This window comes from Mauremys mutica, chromosome 21 (assembly GCF_020497125.1).
Source record: "Mauremys mutica isolate MM-2020 ecotype Southern chromosome 21, ASM2049712v1, whole genome shotgun sequence".
In the NCBI taxonomy this organism is placed as follows: domain Eukaryota; kingdom Metazoa; phylum Chordata; order Testudines; family Geoemydidae; genus Mauremys; species Mauremys mutica.
The window spans coordinates 14,374,500-14,399,201 of record NC_059092.1 but is presented as its reverse complement, the minus strand read 5'-3'; the positions used below and the strand labels follow the sequence as shown (position 1 = coordinate 14,399,201).

General features: G+C 48.4%; 2 protein-coding genes across 4 annotated transcripts in view; one reads left to right on the top strand and one right to left on the bottom strand.

Moving 5' to 3' along the window:
- The window catches only part of LOC123354282 (ATP-dependent RNA helicase DDX19B), a 28,769-nt gene extending 18,075 nt beyond the window's left edge, over positions 1–10,694 (bottom strand). The window contains exons 1-4 of one of the 2 annotated variants that reach the window (XM_044996132.1): positions 10,546–10,694; positions 2,731–2,779; positions 2,147–2,200; positions 670–805 (exon numbers count right to left, since the gene is read on the bottom strand). In XM_044996132.1, coding sequence (XP_044852067.1) covers positions 670–805; positions 2,147–2,200; positions 2,731–2,779; positions 10,546–10,683 — 377 coding nt within the window. In that variant the 5' untranslated portion in view covers positions 10,684–10,694. Of the gene's footprint in view, positions 1–669; positions 806–2,146; positions 2,201–2,730; positions 2,780–6,160; positions 6,473–10,545 lie in introns of those variants that run through there. The other variant, XM_044996133.1, reaches the window with a different exon arrangement.
- Positions 10,695–21,479: 10,785 nt separating this feature from the next.
- Positions 21,480–24,702, top strand: part of VWA5B1 (von Willebrand factor A domain containing 5B1) — a 70,534-nt gene continuing 67,311 nt past the window's right edge. For both annotated transcript variants that reach the window (XM_044996131.1, XM_044996130.1), the window contains exon 1: positions 21,480–21,645. Coding sequence is in view for 1 of the 2 variants with exons in the window: in XM_044996130.1 (XP_044852065.1) it covers positions 21,626–21,645 (20 nt within the window). In the remaining variant the exon portion in view is untranslated. The remainder of the gene's footprint in view (positions 21,646–24,702) is intronic.

Genomic DNA, 24,702 nt, shown 5'->3' with positions numbered 1-24,702 from the left:
AATAAATACAAATTAGGTCAGTTTTCAAAAACTATATCTCTTGTCCAAAGTACAAATGGTGTAAACAATCCATTTTCAACAGCAGGAGTCTAGAATCTGGTAGAAAAATGTTGACTAGACCACTGTACATACTTTGCAGAAGTCACAGGAACATGGCCACACAAAAATACAGAATGCAGATCTCAGTTTGGCTGCTTCTACTTTGTTGCCTGAGACAGCTAGAAATCTCTCCTGAGCTCATTTCTGGCCAAGTGTAGATACTGTAAGGGATTGTAGGTGTCACTATAAGGGATTACACGAGTGACCACACACTGCACTGCAACAAGTACAATGCTCAGTATTGGAAAACTGACATTTCTCTGACAATCTCCTGGCTGTGCCTATAGGTCACACCTAGAAATTTAGTCACCAGAAGACTAAAATTTTTCAGAAGAGAGTCAGTCATCTTTGATTTATAGACAGTTTAATGTGGCACAGTGAATTTGGCTGAATGACTGGAGTTACGGCTTTTGTGGCTGGAACACTTCTCTGGGTACCTAACACCTGTAAATATCCTAAATCTTTCAAAGCATCACTCTTGGGTGAATCCAAGATATTCAGCACCAACAGGAAGAGTTCTGCATCACTGCACTGCAAGAGACTATAATTAGCAGAAGAACAGGGACTTACAGTCGCAGCTCCTCAAAAGACTTCACAGAGTAGAGAGGTGATGTAGGATCTCGCTGCAGCACCTCCACTTGGTTTGTTGTGTCCACCAGATTACTGCGAATCAGCTTGTTTAACAAGGATTGGGCAGCTCTGTCCTCTGCGGGGAAGGAAGTAAAAAATGAAGCGTTGTTTCTATTTACAGAAGAGCAGGAGGCTCAAAGAACCAGCCATTCAGCTAAGAAGTTTTGGCTGAGCTCTGACAGTTACACTCCCATTATGATGTTGCACAATTAAGAGATATTATTAGACTAATTAAAACAAACACCAAAACTAAAGCTGCATTATTAAAAGAGGGGATTCTACTCAGTGACCAACTGACACTGATTTAAACAGGAAATACCTCAAATTAGCATAGGGAGTCTATTTGTGGAAGAGATGGGTTAATGCAGAGAGATGCCACAGGCTAAGGACCACCTTACCAAACATACAGAAGTCTGCAGAAGAGAAGAATGAGGGGGGATTTGATAGCTGCTTTCAACTACCTGAAAGGGGGTTCCAAAGAGGATGGATCTAGACTGTTCTCAGTGGTACCAGATGACAGAACAAGGAGTAATGGTCTCAGGTTACAGTGGGGGAAGTTTAGGTTGGATATTAGGAAAAACTTTTTCACTAGTAGGGTGGTGAAGCACTGGAATGGGTTACCTAGAGGTTTTTAAGGTCAGGCTTGACAAAGCTCTGGCTGGGATGATTTAGTTGGGGATTGGTCCTGCTTTGAGCAGGGGGTTGGACTAGATGTCCTCCTGAGGTCCCTTCCAACGCTGATATTCTATGAAGTCTGCTTTTCTAAGATATCTCTACCTGGATAGCGAAAACTCTAACTGATAGGTGGTGCAGGAGTACTGATCACCTTAAATAGTGCTTGGGTGAGTTTCAAGTGTGGACAGGTGATTCTTTACTAAGGGTTTTAACACCAATGGCGTGCTCTCAGTATTAAGAGTTCCCAGTTTAATATCTCTGCCTCTATCCAGCATAGCCATTGCATCCTTGAGTTTCCCTATATAAGATAAACCTACTTTGGACAAGTTAAGTTGTCCTCCACAAAGTACCAGAGTACCCACCCACCTGCTAACTCTCTATGAACAGTTTGTTTAAGAAGAAAAAGGCAATATGTTCCAGAAGCCCCAAAGGCTAAGGAGCTCTGGTTATGAAGGCAATACAGACAGTGTTAGCAAACAAACCGCTCCTGTATCTCACTGCAGACAGATACAGAGACCACCTTATTTCTCTCTCCTCCACCACCATATAGCAATCTCCTGAGTCAATATGGAGTAGTGTATTCTCACACCTCTTGCACAGAGGACCCTCATCAGAATGAGCTCCTTTGGGCAGATGCCAACACTGTCCCATCCTCTGAAATGAAGTAGACTAACTCTGAACAGATTCAAAATTAACTGTTTTCCCACTGACCCTTGTCAGAGTGCTCCTCAGCTGCGCTTACCTTTTTCCTCATCTTCTGTCTTTTCTGCATTGTCATCTGTCTTGACAACAGCACCTACATTTGGACAGACGGTGCGGTTACTGGGGCAATCTCAAATGGAATGGGACCAAGCAAGCTCACATATCTCAGGCTCATCCAAAGAGGCAATGTTACCGTTACAGCTACGTAAAAAACAACGCTGTAAACCACAGCAGTAATAGGAACAGTTTTGCTCCATCTATAAAGGGAAAAACTAAGCCAGGTTAGAACATGAGAATGTTGGCAGCGTAGTTTGCTCCCAACTTAGTCAAACGTGCCATAACACTTGAGTTCAATAGCAACCTGAATCCATCAGTTCTGGTCACTATGGTAATCCCTGAACCACTTTAATAGTAAACAGCACTGAACAGTGAAAGGACAGTTTAAAAAGCTAACCACAAAAAATAAGCACTCAAGCCAGCCATTTAGTTAAGGCTAGTAGTGTTTAGTTCCTGGAAGGTGGATGCTAAACTGGATTTCGCACCTTTCAAAAGCTATAAAGTCCAGACCAAACACCCATGAAATAATGTTCTTTTCTAACCCAGCATTAGTTGCTATAAACTCACCATTGGAGTCTGGCTTCGTTTTCTCCTCCTTCAGGTGCAAGTTGCTCAACTGTACATGTGGAAAAACAGGGAAATTGCAATAGTTACGCTCAGGAATCCTTCATTTGGCAAGAAGACCCTCGGTAGAGCCTTCCTCAAGGTTGACAATTTCAGACTCACTATCAGTAAAAGTGTAACATGGGCTGTGGTAAAATTTTTGAACTCTAAACATAGTAGGAAGTGAACCAATCCACCCTCAAATTAGCAGGAGCGGGGAGGCTTACAGAACATCCAATGCAAGACAGATAGACAATGGTATGAGAGCTGCTACGTTGTATCTTTCAGAGCCAAAAGTCACCAGAACCTCTACTAAGATGTTGCTGTTTTCTGTTCATGCATCACTCATCTGAAATTTGGGCTTTAAGATAGTAATTTGAGCTGACAGCAGGCACAGAACTACTGACAGAAAATGGTTAACTTCATATTACAAATTAGAGACCACCATCTAATGTAGCTGAAGGGTTGTTTATTTTTATCAGGAATAGAGAACACAGTGGGGACAGTATCGGAGTATGCTTCAGTCTGAGAAGGGTATTCTGTAATTGCCTACCACTGGTTTGGAGAACAGCCACCTTCCCAAAGAATGATACTTTGTAAGTTTGTAGCAGAATAAAATTCTGAAGAGTACAAATCTTCATGTCTTGTCATCAAAAAGTTTGTATTTCCCTAGAGCTAAAGAAACGTTCTTTAAATACTCCAACATATTAACCAGCTGTATGTGCTTGAAGAGACGCAACTGTATCACAGGAGCAACAAAAGGAACATGTCAAATTCAGAATTGCAATTTCTAGCAAAAGAGTTGGGCACTGACATGGAAACCTGGGTTTGAGTCTCTCGCTTGCTTGTTTTTGGGCTGGTAGAGGCTGAATATTGAAGAGTCAGTGTGCTCAGCACTCTGGTAGATTAAGCAGTAATGCTAACTAAAAGACACCCACAAAGCTGTGCTCAATTAACAGGATTGTGGTTATGATCCAGATATTAAAAATTAAGAAGTGGTGAATCCTGCAATTTTGATGAGGAGTCGGAGATTTATTGAATGCCATATGTTTATAATTAGGTAAACACAACAATGCAATCCTCTGCAAGTAAGTGAATGCCCTCATGGTGTGTTTGGATTCAACAAACAAGTAACCCCAAGAATAATTGGTGTTCCATTATCCTAGAACCATAAAAATCAGCATGTGCTTCATGCTTCTACACACATTAAATACATCAGATTTGCTGTCTCAACTCTGCCTCAGACACCAAAGAAATACACCCCCTGGATGCAGACATAGCAGGAATAGCCATTGTGGTGTCTTCTAAATCCTAATATACCAGGAGAATGCATATATTCATGCGGCTTGACTGTCAGATTGAGAACTCCTGTCGTCTGAATCATCTCTCTTTTGCCCTCTCTTGGGAGAGGCAAATTGAAGAGAGTAGCACATCTCCGGCACACTCATGTTAATCCAAACTAGGATCTGAGCAGCAGCCTAACAAAAGCCAGTGTTTACCCACAGATCAAGGGGCCTCACAGTAAACCAATCTGAACTATTTTAAATTTCTGTTCATTTAGCACTTAAGGGACTAAGCTTATACACAGCTGCTAGAAAAGCTTCTGCATGGTTTTACTAATGCATTCCTGTAAAACTCATAAAAACCTGCCCACCCATCTTTAATGGTGATAATAAAAAGGTAAATATTCACCCTAAAACAAAGGGCGAGTTAGAACTTTGGGATGGTGAGCTAATAAAACTTGATCAAGACCTCCCAAATCACTGCTATCCTAACTTCCACCAAGAGAAGATTGTCCAATAAAAGATATTACTTCACTCATCCTGTCTCTCTCATATCCTGGGCCCAACAGACCTACGACAACACTGCAAATTCTAACCACAGACATCTCAAACAGAAGATGCCATTTGTTCATTGTTTATGTGATGGCGGGGAAACTGGAACTGGGAAGCCAACATCACTTTATAGCAGTGGTTCCCAAACTTTAACAACCTGTGAACCCCTTTCACTAAAATGTCAAGTCTCATGAACTCCCTCCTAAAAATGAATATTTCCAGGGCTTTTCTCCTTTACCTGAGTATAAATTATAAAAGCAGTGATCTTGCAAATATAAAATTTGTTTTTATGTCTTATTACACACTATTTATTATTTACCATTACGTATTTTTATATTACATTATGAAAATGGCAACACTCTTCCAAGATCTCAATTTCATAGCTTGTATCACTTTGAATATGTTTCATCAAGGAGTATCAGATGTGAAACAGCAGGAAGGTATTTAAGAAGCCAACTCAAAGAGTTCCTCCTACACAAGCATTCAGGTCTTGAGAAGTCCAGGCAAACAACGCACATTACAAAAAAGCTTAAACTTGTTTTTAAAATTATTATTAAAAAACAATACTAGCTGCCTATTTAATTTTAAAAACAGCAATAAAAAAATCCATCTCCCTTTCCATTTCTTATAAGGAGTCTTGAAGTGTGATAGATAGGCTTGTTTTGATCTGCTTAGCTCTGGGAAGTCCAGGGGCTCCGGGCTGCTGGCCCCGTACTGCTCAGGGTCCCCAGGGACAGCTCTGTCCGCCATTAGGGATTTTTTTTCCTGAGAACCCCCTGTAACATTTCACAAACCCCAGTTTGGGAACCACTGCTTTATAGTTATAGCATTTTACATCTTCACAGTACCCAACATTAACTCTCACTTGTGAGCTGAGTTAGGCTTCAAGACTCCAGTAGGGTGAAATAAATTCATTAACACATGTGCCTTTCCCAGCCCTCTGTCTCGGGTTGAAAGGAAATACTTTCCTTTGTGGGGCTCATATTTAGGACTCTACCTAAACTAGAAACACAAGCCCTTCAAGGGCCTTGTCTGTACTGCCGATGGCAGCTGTGTTGTAGCCAAGATTTTCGCCTCTAGCTGTGCCAAAGCCTTGGACGCGAGCTGCAGAGCGGAACCGAGCTGTCAGCGGGTCTCACAGCCCCAAGCCTAGGGCAGACGCCAGTTCACTTCCCCGCCCATGGAAACCCCACTCTGGGGCAGTGGTTTTCCACCTGGGCTCCCCAGACTATGGCTCTGATTTCCAAAGGGCCCCGCACCCCCGATTAACGTTGTTTAGGGGCCCGCAGGTAAAGAGCGGCTGAAAGCCGCTGAGCCGGTTCCCAGCCCCGGGCCCGCTGAGGGGGTCACAGGGGCAGACCCAAGACAGGCCCCCGCTGTCCCGGGCGCCTCCTTGCCCGGCGGCGGGCGGGCGGGCTGGGGCCGATGCCCGGGTGCGAGGCGGCTCCTGCTCACCCCCCGCCCGCCCCGCTCCGGGCTCCCGACGGGCCTCGGCCTCCCGCGTCCCGCCCCGCAGAGACCCCCCCCCGCCCCGGCCCCGGCTCCTCCCGCGGACTCACCGACTCGGCGGCCGCTTCCTGCTCGTCCACCGCCAGCGCCCAGGAGTCGGTGGCCATGGTCCGGGGTAATGGCAGGGCGGGACGCTCGCAGGGCTCGGGACCAGTAGCCGCAATGGCGCCGCCGAGGGGAAGGAGACATGCGCGGGGGGACCTGAGGGGGGGTCGGTTGGTACCCGGCCGGCGGGAAACTCGGGCCGCGGCACTTCAGTTCCGGGAGCGCCACGTTCCCACCCGGCTCCGAGCGCCCCAGGCAGGGACCTTGCTTCCGTCAGCCGCGGGGCAGAGCCCCAGGGCCGCTGGTTCTCGCCTTCCTCCCCAGTCCCCTCCCCAAGGCTTCCCCTTCCTCAGCCCCCCCATCCGCCACGATCCCCTCCCTCATCTCCTCTCCCCACCCCCCATATTATCTCCTTTGTAACCTCCCGCAAACCTTCTCCCCCCATCCCCTCCCTACTGTCTCCCTCCTCTCCCCCACCCCCTCATTATCTCCTCTGTAACCTCCCCCTCTCCCAAACCTTCTCCCCATCCCCTCCCTCTTCTCCGTGTCGGGGACTCGAACACCTGGACTGGGACTCAAACCCAGGCTGGGACTCTAGCCCAGACAACTTGGATCCTGCGCAAACCTGGACTGGGACTCTAACCCAGACCTGGACTGGGACTCTAACCCAGACCTAAGTTGTCAGAGACTCAAACCCTACTCAACGGGTAGGTGGATGTTGCTGGATTTCTACGAGCTTCAGCTGGTTCACAGAACACGCCTTATCGCCGACGCAGGGATCAGGTCACCTGGCAAGGCTCCTCTAAACTGGAGGATGCGCGCTGTGTTGCCTTAGGGTCTGATCCCACGCCGGAGAGTCAGACAAGTCCCGGCGGAGTCACCAAAGATGTCGGGGACTCGAACCCAGACGGCGAGGTTCGTTGTCTGACCGCAGAGACAGCAACACCAGCAACACCAGCAAGGTCCGATCAAAAGCTCTTTATTGACAAGTGCACGCATCAATAGAGAGCTTGTCTCCAGAGAGAACCAGCTTACTCTTTTACAACTAAGTATAGGTTATATAGACAGTTCCGTCGCGTCACAGATTATTCATTTCACACAACCCATATCCCACCCCCCTTTGGTTAGTAACAAACCCTAGTAACAAAGCACATCTATCTTTCTTTATAATGTAAGCAAGTCGTGATGCCCCAGCAACTTTCTTATCAGCATGGTTGCCAAGCACCAGAAACTGGAAGACAGGAGTTAAGAACGGACCTAAGACAGAAACAGGGAGTGAATACAGGGAGGTTGGCTCCTTATCAGTTCCTCAAACAAACTGTTCCTAACCCAGCACGTCTGGTATTATGCCAGGAATGTAGCCCCTCTTTTATCTCACTTTTTCCCAGCTCTGTGAGAGACATGCTGCTCCTCTGTATTTTTCCACTCAGGGATTACCCAGAAACCCCTGTTAGCCTGACTTCGGTCAGGTTGGCATAACTGGTTTTGCGCTACATCTCTATTCAGGCCTAACATCCCCCAAACCCTTCTCACTGCCTCCCTCCTCTATCCCAGCCCTCTCATTACCTCCTCTGTAACCTCCCCTCTCCAAACCTTATCCCCCATCCCCTCCCTCTTCTCCCCCAAACCCTTCTCACTGCCTCCCTCCTCTCCCCCAGCTCCCCATATCTCCTCTGTAACCTCCCCTCCCTCTTCTCCCCCAAACCGTCCTCACTGTCTCCCTCCTCTCCCCCACCCCCTCATTATCTCCTCTGTAACCTCCCCTCCCTCTTCTCCCCCAAACCGTCCTCACTGTCTCCCTCCTCTCCCGCACCCCCTCATTATCTCCTCTGTAACCACCCCTCCTCCAAACCTTCTCCCCATCCTCCTTTCTCTTTCCCACTTTTTGTGGGGTGTTGGTGTTGTCCGTGGAAGGTACTGTGCACTGATGGGACCATCAGCCGGGGCTTATTGTGCTGGTGGATTTGTGATGATGGCTGTCAATCAGGAGTTGGACTGAGACCCAGCAAACTCACTGCATACAGGCTCCTGAAAACTTGCCATTCACTGACTTTTGGTGTTTAGCCCGCTGGGGCAAAGGCTGAATTTGAACCAGTGACCTAGCAGTGAGGGCCTCTTACTAATACCCTAGCCTCCTGCTCCCTCTTTCAAGGAAAGATGATCCTGTCTGAATGGGGAATGCATCCACAATGAACAAGACCTGTTTCCTTTAAATGGCTTTCAGTGTCCTTAAGTGCACAAGATGTCATCATTGATTTTTATGCTCCTTGCTGCTTTTGTATTAATCATTACCTTTAATTTTAGCCACCAGTGCCTTAACAAAAATAAGCTAAAAATAATTATTTTATTTAACGAATGCGCCTTGCAGCACGCCAGGGTGTTTGGAGAACAGCACCATTAAATAAATAATGACAAATTCAAATATGGAATGTAAAAATCAAAATTAAATCACGCAAACCAAAGTGTGCGGTATGACTCAAAACAACTAAAACCACTTGGCAATTACTAGCTGTGCGGTCCACCAGACATCAATACAGGAACAAATTTAGGAGGGATTGGGGAAATGAGGGACAACCAACACGTACTGGAAACAAAAGATGACCAAAAAGAATGATAAAAAAATGTGTGATGCTATATAGTGAAACCTGTACTAGGACCTGCATATTCACTAGACACTGCTGTTTTATGTGACTTATAGACTCATAGACTTTAAGGTCAGAAGGGACCATTATGATCATCTAGTCTGACCTGCACAAAGCAGGCCACAGAATCTCACCCATCCACTTCTATAACAAACCCCTAACCTATGTCTGAGTTATTGAAGTCCTCAAATTGTGGTTTGAAGATCTCAAGCTGCAGAGAATCCTCCAGCAAGTGACCCGTGCCCCATGCTGCAGAGGAAGGCAAAAAACCTCCAGGGCCTCTGCCAATCTGCCCTGGAGGAAAATTCCTTCCTGACCCCAAATATGGTGATCAGTTAAACCCTGAGCATGTGGGCAAGACTCACCAGCCAGCACCCAGGAAAGAATTCCCTGTAGTAACTCAGATCCCACCCCATCTAACATCCCATCACAGACCACTGGGCATACTTACCTGCTGATAATCAGAGATTAATTGCCAAATTAATTGCCAAAATTAGGCTATCCCATCATACCATCCCCTCCATAAACTTATCAAGCTTAGTCTTAAAGACAGATATGTCTTTTGCCCCCACTATTCCCCTTGGAAGGCTGTTCCAGAACTTCACTCCTCTAATGGTTAGAAACCTTTATCTAATTTCAAGTCTAAACTTCCTAGTGTCTAGTTTATATCCATTTGTTCTTGTGTCCACATTGGTATTAAGCTTAAATAATTCCTCTCCCATCTCAAAGTTTCCACTTTTGCTTGACCAATGTTAGCTCACTGAGGTCTGTGTAGTTGCTGAAGCCAGGCTTTGTTATTACACTGTCACCTACTCAGGTCAGTATTGTCACCCTTAGGCATTCCGAAATCCTGCGTCAAACTGCTAAAATCATGAGATTGGCTTAAGAATAATGAGATTTTAAACATAAAAGGTCTGGGTCTTAATAGTTTTAGGGTCTTTACCTGCAGGTTTTGGAGCCTTTATGGGTCACATTTTCAAGCTTTTCTCTGCAACCATGGGGGCTAGACACATACATTTTTTATTAAAATGGAGATTCCAATATAATTATATGATTCCAGGAGCTGGGGCTTTAAAAAATACAAAATATCTTGAGATTTGTGATCAAGATACTAACATTGCCAGGTAGTAGATCAATGTACAGGTGAAGAAAAAAGAAGATATAGAAAACTACAAAAAAAAACCACCCAACCCCAAAACAAAAAAAGTAACCCTCTAGCCCTGGTGAATCACAGGTTTGGGAGTGCCCAAATTACTGTCCCCTGGCACAATGTTAGCGTTACCTTCGACCCCAATTCTGTAGCGAGCTACCCATGTGATCAGGGTCGTAAGCTGTGTTTGCAGCATGTCAATACTGCTGTTAAAAGCATATCAGGACGATATACCTGAGTTTATACAATGCTCATCTCCATAGTATCTGAGCACCTAAAACAGAAAAGGGCATTGTACAGATATGAAAAGACACAATGTGTCAGAAGCTTCCAGGCTCCCAAACTTTACATAGGCTTTTAAAACTGAATGACAAAAGGCACAGTCTGACAGAGGTTGCAAACTGGGGTTGAACAGATAAAATGTGACATTACAGTTCTTGTATTGTTGACCATCTGTGCAGTGAAGCTGAAATTCACCCCGTGCAGAGAGCTGTAAGTGGTGCATGGCTTTGGGCAGGCTCTCCGCAGAGGAGTTAATTTCACCCAGGGAGTGGAAGATCCCTGGTTATAGAGGCTTTGGAGATGCAGAGGTACTTACTTGCTTTGTAAGGCGTGGTGAGACAATCACGCCCTTGTGGCATCTTGTGTACCAGCCCATGACTAGGGCCAAATGGTGCTGCCACTCCGCCATATAGGGTAACTGTTGGGAACTTCCAACTGACAGCTGTTGGAACATTCAAGGTTGTCCTTGGTCTGGGAAGATGGTAACTGGCTGCTGTTGAAGATAACCAGGCACCTCAGCCAATCAGATGCAAGAGTGAGGTACAGCGCACTGTAGGAGAGTGGGAAAAAAAGTCTGTTGTCTCTTCCCAATTGCTGTTACCCCACGGTGAACATTACAGCACTGCAGAAGGACTGTGCATGGTTCTATGTCTCCCGTAAGACTGTAAGGGGAGGATGAAGGCAGGGCATAAAGACTTATGCTCGTTCTCTGTGCTGGGCTGAACTGTATTCCCAATGTGCAGTGGAAAAGGGGAAATAACAGAAGCATGAGGGAAATGCCTCAGGGAAAGTAAGTGACCCCCAGAGGCTCTTGCTGTTTGGGGGCAATGTGGCTCCTTCTGCTTTTTAAAGTCAAGGGGGTTCCAAAGAGGATGGCTCTAGACTGTTCTCAGTGGTACCAGATGAGAGAACAAGGAGTAATGGGCTCAAGTTGCAGTGGGGGAGATTTAGGTTGGATATTAGGAAATACTTTTTCGCTAAGAGGGTGGTGAAGCACTGGAATGGGTTACCTAGGGAGGTGGTGGAATCTCCTTCCTTAGAGGTTTTTAAGGTCAGGCTTGACAAAGCCCTGGCTGGGATGATTTAGTTGGGAATTGGTCCTGCTCTGAGCAGGGGTTTGGACTAGATACCTCCTGAGGTCCCTTCCAACCCTGAGATTCTATGATTTTATGGCTCTTTTGCAGCCCGCACTACCTGTCTGCTCTGCTGGTGGGTTAGCCTCATCAGGTGACTTATTTGGAGTCTCTCTCTGCTGGGTCCAGCTTCTCCAGTTTTCTTGAAATGTTCCTTTCCAGGCTGACCTGTTTGAAAATGAGGCATGTCAACATCCTGGGTTTTGCTTTTGAGTCAAGCATATTGAGGAATTTCCTCACGGTAGACTGAGGCACCCATCCTCTGTTACCTTCATTTGCCCTTTTCCCGAGGTGCCTCTCCCTCTCTGGTCTGACTAGCCAACTTTGCATTCATCTATAGTGCTTCACTTTTCTGTACCAAGGGGAAAGTTCAAGCAAGCCAGAGGCAGGTAGTGTTGACAACTTTCCAACTGCAGAAAACCAACACCTTGCCCTGTCCTTAGTCCAAGGCCCCGCCTCTTCTCACTCCATCTGCCCTCCCTCTGTCTTTCGCTCTTCCTCACCCTTGCTCACTCGCTCATTTTCACCGGGCTGGGGCAGGGGGTTGGGGTGTGGGAAGGGGTGAGAGGCTCTGGCTGGTGGTACAGGCTCTGGGGTGAGGCCGGGGAGGAGGGGTTTGGGATGCAGGAGAGGGCTCCGGCCAGGTGCCAAGGGGTTCAGAGTGTGGGAGGCGGTTCAGGCCTGGGGCAGGGGGTTAGGGTGCAGAAGGTTTGGGGTGCGGGCTCTGGATGGCGCTGACCTCGGGTGGTTCCCGGGAAGCGGCGGCATGTCCGTCAGGCTCATAGGTGGAAGAGTGGCCAGGGGCCTCCGTGCACTGCCTCTGCCTGCAGGTGCTGCCCCCGCAGATCCCATTGGTCACGATTCCCGGCCAGTGGGAGCTGCGGAGCTCACACTCGGGGTGGCGCCTGCAGGTTGGGGCAGCTTGCGGAGCCCCCTGGCTGCCCTTCCACCTACGAGCCGGAGGGACATGCCACTGCTTCTCGGGAGCTGCACGGAGCTGGGCATGGAGCCTGCCTGCCCCTCTGGCACTGTGGCCAACTGAACTTTTAGCGGCCTGGTCAGCTGACCGGGGCCTCCAGGGTCCCTTTTCGACTGGATGTTCCACTGGACTCCTGGCAATGCTAGAGGCAGGTAATTTTTGGTAACAGACAGTCACTTTGGAATTCATCCCTGCAAGAAATACATCTAACACTGTGACCCAGGGACGGCTCTAGGTTTTTTGCTGCCCCAAGCAAAAAACAAACAAACAAAAAACTTCCCCTATAATTGTGCCGCCCCAAGCACGTGCTTGATTTGCTGGTGCCTAGAGCCGGTCCTGGTGTGGCCACATTTAAAATGCATTGTAAGAAAAACTGCTTTGCATACTCTGAAATCCCCTTGCATCTAACTCCTTGACTAGGCTATTTCCATCTCTGTCCCTTAATGTTGCAATGCAGTGGAAGATTGTAATGTATTTGCTCCTTGTTTTAGGATAAATGTTAGCTGCTCCTAATCCAACCCATGTAAAATACATTTTGGTGCTGGGTACTAAATGCACGTGATCATAATAGGTTGTAAATTGACAGCCTTCCTTACAAGTCTGGGGAATTGTCAGCCATGCCCAGATCACTCTTTCGCTCTAGCTTCCAAGCTCCATTTATTGTCCATCCATCCATCCAACCAACAAACTCACTAAAGGAAAAGAAAACTTTCAGTTGGGGCTTTCTACCCATGACTCCCAAGGCTTTCCACCTGGAATCTCCCTTTTCCAAAAACTAATTGCAGGAGACCGTTCCTTCCTGCATCTTCTCTCTGCAACCCCCCCAGCCTTTTCCTGGTGCTCTTTACAGGGCTGGTTTATCTATCCCCGTCCTAATAGTTCCTAATATTCTGTTAGGTTTTTTGACTGCTGCTGCATATCGAGCACATGTTTTTAGGGAACTATCCCTGATGACTCCCAGATCTCGTTCTGGAGTGGTAACAGCTAATTTAGACCCCATCATTTGGTATGTATAGTTGGGGTTATTTTTGTCAAAGTGTATTTCTTTGCACATATCAACATTGAATTTCATCGGCTATTTTACCACCCAGTTTTGTGAGATCCTTTTCTTACTCTTCAGAGTCAGCTTTGGACCTACCTATCTTGAGTAATTTTGTATCAGCTACAAATTTTGCCACCTCACTGTTCACCCCGTTTTCTGGCTCATTTATGCACGGTGGCATTTTTTTTGGTCCTCTTGTTGTTGTTTTTTCCTTTGGGTATACATTGAGTTTGAGCCTCTGTTATGGTGTTTTTAAATAATCTCCATGCAGTTTGCAGGCATTTCACCCTTGTGATTGTTCCTTTTAATTTCTGTTTAACTAGCTTCCTCATTTTTGGGTAGTTCCCCTTTTTGAAGGTAAATGCTACTGTGGTGGGTTCTTTTGTATTTCCCCACTCCACCCCCCCAAAAAAGGATGTTACATTTAATTATATTATGCTCACTATTACCAAGTGGTTCAGCTATATTCACCTCTTGGGTCAGATCCTGTGTTGCACTTAGAACAACATCAAGAATTGCCCCTCCCCTTGTGGATTCCAGGACAAGCAGCTCCAAGAAGCCGTCATTAATGTGTCTAGAAATTTTCTCTCTGCCTTTCTTCCTGAGGTGACATAGACCCCTCAATAGGAGGATGGTTGAACCCCCCTGTTATTATTAATTTATTAATTATTATTATTATGTTTTCTACCATTGTAGCTTCTGTAATCTCCCTGAGCATTTCACAACCCAGCACCATCCCGGTCAGGTGGTCGGTAGTATACTCCGACTGCTATATATTTATTGTTCAGACATGGAATTTCTGTCGATAGAGATTCAATATTACAGTTTGATCCATTTATGATTTTTACTTGATTTGACTCTATGCTTTCTTTCACATACAGTGCCACTCTCCTTCCAATCACTGTTATTCCTTTATATTTTGTCTCCTGGTATTATCGTCTCCCACTGATTATCCTCATTCCACCAAATTTCCATGATGCCCATTATATCAATAGCCTCATTTCACGCCAGGCACTCTAGTTCACCCATTTTAGTATTAATTTCTTCCTTCGTTGTAATTAGGTAGCAAGAATACCTATTTGCATCAGTAGTGCCTAATCCTGAGAGGTGCCGAGCTCGGGCAGTGCCCATTGATGTCAATAAGCATTTGATGGCATTCAGCACTTATCACGATCAGATCAGGTCCCTACTCTTTTAAATTTCAGCTTTCCTTTCACTGCCTCCATTTGTCATTTTCCCCTTCTCTGCCTGTTTGAGAATCGCTCTCCCCAGCTCTGTCAATTATCCTCCCAGTCTTTCTCTGCAAGGCAATATTTGCCACCTGGAATGAGGAGAGCTCTGTGACCACTGAGTGCATTGTATTCTAACCCACTCGCCCTCGCCTAATTAAGTTTCCTTTTTAAAGCAAACACCCCGCCCTCCCCGTGTCTCCCGGGCTTCTGAATCTCTGCCCAGTTGCACAAGTGAACTTGGGGGGCTTTCGAATTTATCTGTAGATGTGACATCATGGCTCTTTCCATGGCAACACATCGCAATGCCTGAGAGGGTGCTGAAGAGCGCCGCACAAGGAGATTTTCAATTGGAACCAAACCGCTTACAGGGTAAATGAGCAAACAACCAAAGGAGAGGCCAAAAATAATAATAGTAATAAATTAAAAAGGAAAAAAGAAGAAAGGAAACATTAGAAAGGCAGGAAATCACAGACGAGATCTTACCTATGTAACCAGAAGGCTTCTGGTGTTGCATGGACCCTTTGCAACCTCCTCTGCCTTTCACATGCAAAATCTCATCTTGCATTGTATTTTCTCCTCTGCCATTTGCATATTAATCCTGCTCCATCTCCTAGACCTTTCCAAATTGCTTTAAAGGTGAAGGGCAGAACTCTTAGAAGAAAAATATAAAAGGTTGGGAAATATTAATAGCACCTTCCATTTAAATATTCAATAACTAAGACTCACATTTCCCCATGAGGGAGGTAAAGGTTGTTATCCTCATTTGACAAGTGGGGAAAAATTGAGGTATGAGAAGTGAAGTGACTTACCTGAGGTCATGTGGTGTTCATGGCAGAGCTGGGACCGGAACCCAGGAGCCCTGATCTCCAGTACACTGCACTAGCTATAGTTACTGGCTGAGATTTTCAAAGTTCTGCAGGGATTTAGATACATGATCCCTATTCATTTCAATGGGAATTGTATATCTAAATGCCCCGGACAACTTTTGTTGGTCTGTGTTCTCTCCTGCCATCTCAAAATGTTATGTAATTGTTGGGCGCACTGATCAGCTCGTTGCTTTTGAATGAACGTCCAAACAACATCTCTTCACAAAAGAATTGCACAAAAGGGAGGGAAAATTCACACTTACAGCCTCTGGAGCCCATTGGCATGACAGCAGCTATCTGATGACCTGTCATATCTTTGATCTGCTGCATCTCACAGCAGAGCCAGTGCCCTTGAGACTGCAGGCACATCATACTCTGATTATGCTAGCAATCCCTTGACAATAACCTTTCCCCTAGTGCTTCTGCCACTTCGGCTCCTACCCGAAACTTACAAGTACATGGAAATGTGCAATAAAAATAATTTATCCATATATAGGAAAAAAAAGTTAGCTGAAACTTTTCTGAATGGCCAAAGGCTCTCTACTGGGTATGTCAACACTGCAAGTGAAGGTGAGATTGTAGCATACCTGTTTTAGCTTTAATCTAGCTAGCAGGGTAACAATAGCAGTGTAGATGCGGTGGCATGAGTTCAAAGCCCTCTAGGAGATCTGGATATGTACTTGGGTGGCTAGCCTGTGTTGAAGCCCATATATTGCTATCCATGCTAGCTCGAGTAAAGCTAGCATGGGTATGCCTAGCTATGGTACAATCACATCTTCACTTGCAGTGTAGACACACGCATTGATACAGACAGCTGCTGCCAACTCATACTTTTGTCTGGGCAAAGTCAGGTTTGCAGCTGGTGGTGGCGGTCTGGGTATCGTGGAAGTGAAAAAATTGGTAATGTGGCTCATTGCATTCAGGGGGTCCCCAAATACAGGACACAAGGTGAAATTCACCCAGAGGTTTATACACCAATTCAGTGCCACATAAGCCCTCAACATGGAGATTAAGAGGGGCCGGCTCTTTGCACAGGGGTGAATTTCATCCTCAACGCACAACTCAGGCCCACAATGGGGGGCTGAAAAGAATCACTGCTGCAGAGAGCTTAACCTGCAGCAAGACAGTTAGTTCCTTTGCCATAAGTAACATTGTCCATAAGCTCCAGTCATGATTCTGCAAATTTCTGATGTCGATATTTACAGCAATAAAAGCGCAGCGTCACCATATTTGCAAAAGAGATTAACATCAATTTGAGTCTAAAGTGAGAGAGAAAGGGAGAGATTCCCTCCTAATGAGGGAAGGTCAAGAAAGAGGAGTCCCAGAGGTGACTGGCGGTGGGTTCAGTTGGGTTTGCAAATCGTTTTGTAAAAATGGTCTCTTCCGTTTTTTGGTATGTATTTTCTTTTCCAGTGAATTTACGTTTGTGAAAGGTACCAGACTGGCAGCCCTGGACACCTATCTTTGGACCGGACTCAGCAAAGGGCTTAAAGTATATATGCCTCTCTAAACATCCACAACGAATACCAAACCATTGACTTCAATACTTAAGTCGCTTGCTGAATCCTGAATCCTTTATGCATGGAACAAGCACACCACTGGCAACAGCAGAACACCACTTCACCAATGGACTACCTCTAGGGGGAAGAAGATAGGTCTCCCCGGTACACTCAGTAGTTACCCTCTCCACAGAGACTGTCAACAAGAGTGACAGTTAGTAGCTATTTTTGTGATTTATGCTGTTATGTCTGTTAGAAAATGAACTGAGACTTATTTCCACAAGGACAATTGGAGCAAAGATTGTGCTTGCTATTTGTGCAGTGCCTACCACAATGGGGGCCTGATCTCTGGGAGGGTTTCTAGACTTTACTGTCATATAACTAATAAATAACTCCCATCCCTTGCTAACTACAGGCTATATTTGAACCACTAAGCTAGAGGGGAAAGACTCTTTAGATCACTCCTATTTCTGCGAGCTCCCCAGGCCCATTGGTTAGCTATATCTATATGCACTGATTTCATTTTAATCACTGGTGATCCTGTAAAATGGAATGGGGGAATCCTCATTTGCAGATGTGTAAAATCTGGGGGAGAAGGGAAGCGAAGCAAAAATAAGCACCAAATAGGTCCAAGTGAGCTTCCGAAAATAATAATTAGTAACCGTCTACAAGAGGCAGTGGTGATTTTTCAGAGCATGCCAAGACTAGAAAAACTGCATTACATACAAACCAGGTGCTTGTCTATCCAGCAAGAGCCAGGAATTTTTTTTAATACCCCAAACCACCCAGCGATCTGACACAGCCTGTGTTTGGAATATACAAACATTAGGGACCTATACGGCTTATACATGTAACAGTGAAGTATGATTTAATTAAATGAGCACTGGGCAGGAAGCCAGGAAAGTCTGCATTCTAATTCTGGCAGTGCCACTGACTCATTGTGTGTCCTTGAGACAATCATATAACATCTCCACCCCCTAGTCTGTAAAAGGGGGCTGGAAATGCTTTTCTACAAGGCGGAGAGTCAGGGCTTGATTTTCAGAGATGCTCCACACTCACAACTGCACGGGGCAGGCAAATGGTGAATTAATAATAATAATCATCCCTAGCTCTAATATAGAGCTTTACATCAGTAGATCTCAAAGAGCCTTACAAAGGAGGTCAATATCATCATCTCCATTTCACAGGTGGGGAAACTGAGGCATGGAGAAGTGACGTGACTTGTCCAAGGTCAGCTAACAGGCCAATGGCCAATCCACTCTGTCAGTTCTTTTGAGTCCCAGTCCAGTTATCTATCCACTAGGCCACACTGTCTCCCCTACAACTTTTGTTTTTATGCTAAACTCTGTCCATTGTATTGTTATCTCATCCTCCCAATTCATCTCTACCCCACTGGCCACCTATTCTGACCTTTCTGATACCGAGAGTATACATTCCCTGGGACAGGCTTGTCTTCTTTGTTGTTTGTACAGTGCCTAGCGCGAGGGCCCTTTATCCTTGATTGGGGTTCTGTGGCAATAGAAATAAACAATAGCGGTAATAAGCACCAAATAGGTCCAGGTGAGTGCTGGATGCTCAGTGCGTCTGAAAATAAGGACATGAATGTTTGTCCAGAGCTTTGGAAGTACAAAGCACTAAGAGTCATGACTGATTATTATCCCTCATTATGAAATGTTTGCTACACCCTAAAATAATTGGTTTAACCCATTCCAGGTATATGAATCAAATGCTTTTTCCAGCTGGATTTCATGCATAAGGAGGATCAGCAGCAAGCATCGGAATTGCACCCTCTCCATCGTCTCCCCGACACCAGCACACGCTAACGCGCAACGTTCTGCTAGTAACAGAAGAAGGAGGAGAGCAAAGAACAACATCCCAGCAAATGAAGGAGGGGGCCCCCCACATCAAATTCCAGTCTGTTTTATAAATAAATATGGCACGGGTGCCAGCTTGGTTGGTATGGATCCCAGTGATTTTCTTCTGACATATGTTAGTTCCTCTGTTTGAGCCAAAAGACTTAGTAAGCAAATATTTAGCAAGCATTTGGAACGTGTGACTTGGGCTGGCTCTAGGAGATAACTTATTTATCTAATAAAGGATATCAACTCTCATGCTTCAGGGCATAAGCCAGCCTCTAACGGATGGGAGCTCAGAAGAAAACTTCTTCTAAGGGCAGTTTATTCCATAATCGCCCACTAAATTTGTTGCATTTTCCTCTGAATCATATTGTTCTGGCCACGGTCAGTGACCAGATATTGGATTAGACAGACCACCGGTGTGATCCATTATGACAGTTCTGGTTTTCCTGTGACACAGGCACAGACATACACCTGGAAATGGAGGGGGAGAAAGCGAGAGAGCCCTAGAATCAGGGAGAGACGAGGAGTGCTGAGAAACAGAGACACGGGGACATCGCCCCAGAGAGATGGTCTTGCACAGAGAACACCATGGTGCATGAAGAATCTATCCTAGAGGGGCCCAATCAGTTAAATGGACAGTTTTTATTTGCAAGGATTGTCACAGGCCAGGAGATATAAACTGGTCAATTTTCTCAGGAAAATCCATGTTTTCATTACAGTGTGAGCAGCATCCATTTAAATTTCAAAGTTCTGAAGAACAGCGTCTCATTGACCATTTGCTCCTACTCCATCCAGGGTAGCTCCAGCAATAGCCTCATGAAACCATAGGTGGGTTGGAGAATCTAGGCTTGCCCCAGGGCTCACTTAGGGCCTGATCCGAAGCCCATTGGAGTTAGTGGAATAACTTCCATTGATGTCCGCACGCTTTGGATCAGGCCCTTACACTGTTTTTTCTCCCCTGATTTTAGCAGAAGTACTTCTGATTCACCCAGGTATTAAGAGAGAAACACCAGCCCTTCCATAGATCTCTGTTGCATCTGAGACTCTTTAGTCCAAAAGGAAACACAGGGATGTTGAGGTAACGTTGTCAGTGATACTAAACTTCCTTTCAACTTCCATACTATTTTATTTATATTACAGTTCCACCTAGGTGCTATAGAGACACATCGTAAGAGGCCTTCCCTGCCCTGATGAGCTTCCAGTCGAAATAGTCAAGACACGCAAAAGGTGGGAAGGGAACTAGAAGCAGGGGTGCCAGAACAATTTGTATCGTGGGGATGCTGAGAGCCATTGAACCAAACTGTAAACCCGGTATAGAACGGAAACCACTTCAAGCCAAGGGTGCGGCCACACCCCGAGCACCCCTAGTTCCAGCACCTATGAAGCACAGACAGGTGAAGCGACTGGCCTAAGATCAAACAGCAAGGCCATGGCAGAGCCGCGACTAGCATCCAGGTCCCCTAACTCCCAGGCAGGCGGCCTATTAAGTGGGTCACCATTTTGGGTGTCAGGAGAAATGGGTTCGACTCGCAGCTGTACCACTGATCTGCTGTGTGATCGTGGGCAAGTCGCTTCCCCTCCCTGTGTCTGTTTCCCCTCCTATCCTTTGTCTGGTTTGTACTGTAAGCGCTTCAGGGCAGGGACAGCTTGTTTATACAGTACCCAGCACAGAAGGGCTCCAATCTTGGTTGCGGCCTCTAGGTGGAATAGAAATAACTTCTGCTGATAGAGAGGATGCCTTGGATCTCATGTGTGCCCCACAATCCTCTGCTTTGCCTGCTGAGGTGCCTTCTTAGAGTGGCCACTGCATCCCACGCAAAGGATTCTGGGACAGGCCTAGGAAGCAAAGAGTGGCTGCTGCAGCTGACTGAGCAGAAGCCAGGAGACACAGAATACGGACAGGACGGCATAGGTTTTCAGAAGAAAGCAGGGAACGGTGTGGCAAGGGAAGGAGGGAAGATCTTATTTTTTGGCAAACTTCATGGTCTCAAGACAGTCTCAGAGGAGGCCAGTAATGGCCGACACAGCCAGCTTGGGAGGATTTATAGCACTTTTATTTTAAAAGGCTAAGGGAGAGTGTTGGCCGTGGGAGGGGCGGAGAAATGTAATAAAGGAATGTTGGGGTTTTTTTTCTGATAGATTGCTATGAAAAAAACTCACCCTTGGGAGAGAAGTGCCTCGATCTGCGATTCTCGTTTGGGCACTGCGCTGGGATACAGTCTCTTGGTAACTTTTCGATTTCAAGGGCAATATTTGTCTGCTGTAACTTTCTCAACCAGCTTGCCTTCTTGCTTATCTTATCTTTCCAGATGCCAGGGTCAGAAGAGGTACCTTAGAGAACCATGGGTACATTAGCTCTATCGGCCTCATCTCCTCTGGCTACACAGATGTGTGAATGCTGCAGAGAGAGAGAGACTGGCCATTTTGACACACAAATGAGTGTCAGCTCCTTGTCCCTTGCAGCTGCGGAGCTAAAGGCTCCCAAACAAGGCAGAGAGAAATGATGCAAACTGGAGATTTGCTCCATGTCCTTAAGAGATGGGGAGTGGGGGTGGGGGGGAGAAGGTGCTGAGAATGACAGTGGTGTGTGTACAGGGCGATTGTCATGGTTACCTCTCTGACAAAACAAATGGCACCACTTAAGGATGGTCACCCAAAGAGCCCTGGAAAAGTGTGTGTGAATCAGCTGGAGCTGGGTCCCTGCGATGTGAAGCAGAAGCCTTGGCAGGATCCCAGCCAGCCCCCAGGAGCTGGAGGGGAACGGTGGAGCTTGGGCAGAGGGACACATGTTGCTGCAGCTTGCAGGGTAAGGAAGCCCCAGAGGACTGAGCTGTGGGGTGTGGGGGTAGCAATGGAGCCCGGACCCCCCCGGGAGCATGGGCAGGATGCGCACTGGGGGGGCTGGGATAGCTAAATGCCACATGTTGCTGAGGTTTCTTCGTGTGCAGAGCTGGCCCCCCCCCCGCGCCCCATGCCTGTCTGCCTCCTGATCGGGCTGGCTCGCTGGCTCCCAGAGACAACAGGCGGCTGAAGCGGAGCCTGCTGCCGCCTCCCCGCTTGGCCGGCCTCTCTGGGCAGCCGCTCGCCCCAGCAGCCGGGCTTGGACCATGGCCGGAGCCGGCGGGCGCGTGTGAAGTTCATCCCGGCCCCCGCACCCCTCCTCCCTCCAGCCAAGGTAGGAGAAGCAGCCGGCGGCTTTCCGCGGCTTCCTTCCGCGCCCGCTCCCGGGGCGCGCTGGCCGCTGCGCAGGGCCCGCGGCGGGGGGGGGGGGCGGAGCGGGGGCGCATTTCCCAGGCGCTGCGCGGTGCCTCGTCGCAGCGCGCAGCGCCGTGCTGTTAAAAATCCCGGGCACAATATTTCTGCGCGCACGAAATGCGCAAAGTGCCGCTCTCCTGCCCTGCCTCTCCCCGCTGCAGGGCACGGACGTGCTCCCAGCCCCCCGGGCCGGGGGGCAGAACAGGCAGGGGCGGGTGACAACCGGCGGGGGGGGGGGGGGAGGAAGGAATATGGGGAGGGAGGAGAAAAGCCCAGCGGTCTCTTCGCCTTCTGCCCCCCTCGCTGGGCGGAGAATTAACTTCACTATCCCCTGCTGGGGGTGCGCGCGTGTGTGTGTGTGATTCACTAGCCCCTGCTGGGGTGTGTGTGTGTGTGTGTGTGTGTGTGTGGTGGGGAGAGGTTAGATTCACTAGCCCCTGCTGGGGTGTGTGTGTGTGTGGGGGGGAGAGGTTAGATTCACTAGCCCCTGCTGGGGTGTGTGTGTGTGTGTGTGTGTGTCTGTGTGTGGGGGAGAGGTTAGATTCACTAGCCCCTGCTGGGGTGTGTGTGTGTGTGTCTGTGTGTCTGTGTGTGGGGGAGAGGTTAGATTCACTATCCCCTGCTGGGGTGTGTGTGTGTGTCTGTGTGTGGGGGAGAGGTTAGATTCACTATCCCCTGCTGGTGTGTGTGTGTGTCTGTGTGGGGGGGAGAGGTTAGATTCACTATCCCCTGCTGGTGTGTGTGTGTGTGTGGGGGGGGAGATTAGATTCACTAGCCCCTGTTGGTGTGTGTGTGGGGGGGTGGAGAGGTTAGATTCACTAGCCCCTGCTGGGGTGTGTGTGTGGGGGGGGGGGGGGGGGGGGAGAGGTTAGATTCACTAGCCCCTGCTGGGGGGTGTGTCTGTGTGGGGGGAGAGGTTAGATTCACTAGCCCCTGCTGGGGTGTGTGTGTGTGTCTGTGTGTGTGTGTCTGTGTGGGGGGGAGAGGTTAGATTCACTAGCCCCTGTTGGTGTGTGTGTGTGGGGGGGAGAGGTTAGATTCACTAGCCCCTGCTGGGGTGTGTGTGTGTCTGTGTGGGGGGGAGAGGTTAGATTCACTAGCCCCTGCTGGGGTGTGTGTGTGGGGAGAGGTTAGATTCACTAGCCCCTGCTGGGGTGTGTGTGTGGGGGGGGGGGGAGAGGTTAGATTCACTAGCCCCTGCTGGGGTGTGTGTGTCTGTGTGGGGGGGAGAGGTTAGATTCACTAGCCCCTGCTGGGGTGTGTGTGTGTGTGCGTGTGTCTGTGTGGGGGGGAGAGGTTAGATTCACTAGCCCCTGCTGGGGCGCGTGTGTGTGTGTGGGGAGAGGTTAGATTCACTAGCCCCTGCTGGGGTGTGTGTGTGTGTGTGTGTCTGTGTGGGGGGGGGAGAGGTTAGATTCACTAGCCCCTGCTGGGGGGTGTGTGTGTGTGTGGGGGGGGGGAGAGGTTAGATTCACTAGCCCCTGCTGGGGCGCGTGTGTTGGGGGTAGATGGGGAGCGGCCAGGTGCTGCGCAGGGCATCGCTGGCGCTCCCTGTGGCGCACAGTGACCTTGCCAGGGCACAGCAGGCAGCGCAGCGGGGGGGTTGCATTACACAGCTCTGGGGACAAGCCGTGGGAGCCAGCCCAGGGCGGCGGAGCGGGGCAGGGCTAGGGGAGGGAAGGCAGCCCAGCCCCACCACGCAGTGCTGCTAGGCTTGGCTCCTGCAGCACTTGGCCAGCGGCTCCCCCTGGCCAGCAGCCCCCCAGGGCCAAGGGCTTTACTTGCAGGGGGGCTTGATTTGCTCCATCCTCCCTCAGGAACCCTCTGCCCCTGCCAGCTGCTGCGGGCCGCTGGCTTCCCCCTGCAGCGACTAGGGCCCGGCTTCTGCACGAGCGTGCCAGCACCCCGCTGCCATCCAACGCAGTGTGGGAATGCTGCCCAGCAGGTTTTTAAATCCCCACCCTGGCAAGCTTGCTTGGCAGCCCTGAAAGCTGAACCCAGGGCCTGGGCAGCACAGGCACAGCCATAGGCAACAGCTGACGGAGCTTCTCCCCCCGGCTAGGGAGCCTCACCTCTGTCCTGAAAAGACCCCCACACACACACACAGGGATGAGAGCACAGGCCCGTCTCTTGGGCCCTCTCAGGCCCTGAGTGCTTTGCTTAGACCAGCCTTCCAGGGGGCCAGTTAGCACCAATGTTGGTGGCCGCTGATCCAGGGGGACGAGTGGCTCCATCCTTGGTGCTAAGTGATGGTTGAAGGGACAGTCTCTCGTGCATCTGAGGCCCGGGGCTTTCTGCTTGCATCCCGGACGAGCTGGCTGCACAGGGCGCAGGGACGCACCTGCCTTTGTTCCCGTGGGATTATGTGCAGGTCCCTGGCTCTGGGAACCAGGAGCTCAGAGCACCAGGTTGGCCCCCAGGACAGAGATGAATGACACCCGCTGTGCTTGCAGAGAGCATGTCGCAGCCCAGCAGAGACAGCCGGCGGGCGGCAGCAGCCTAGAACCCCCCTGCTAGGTCCGGGCGGGGCTGCTGGACGGTTGGGACTGGAGAGCAGGGGCTCCTGGGGAGGCTGCAGATTGCGCCTGAAAATCTGCTGGCAAAGACT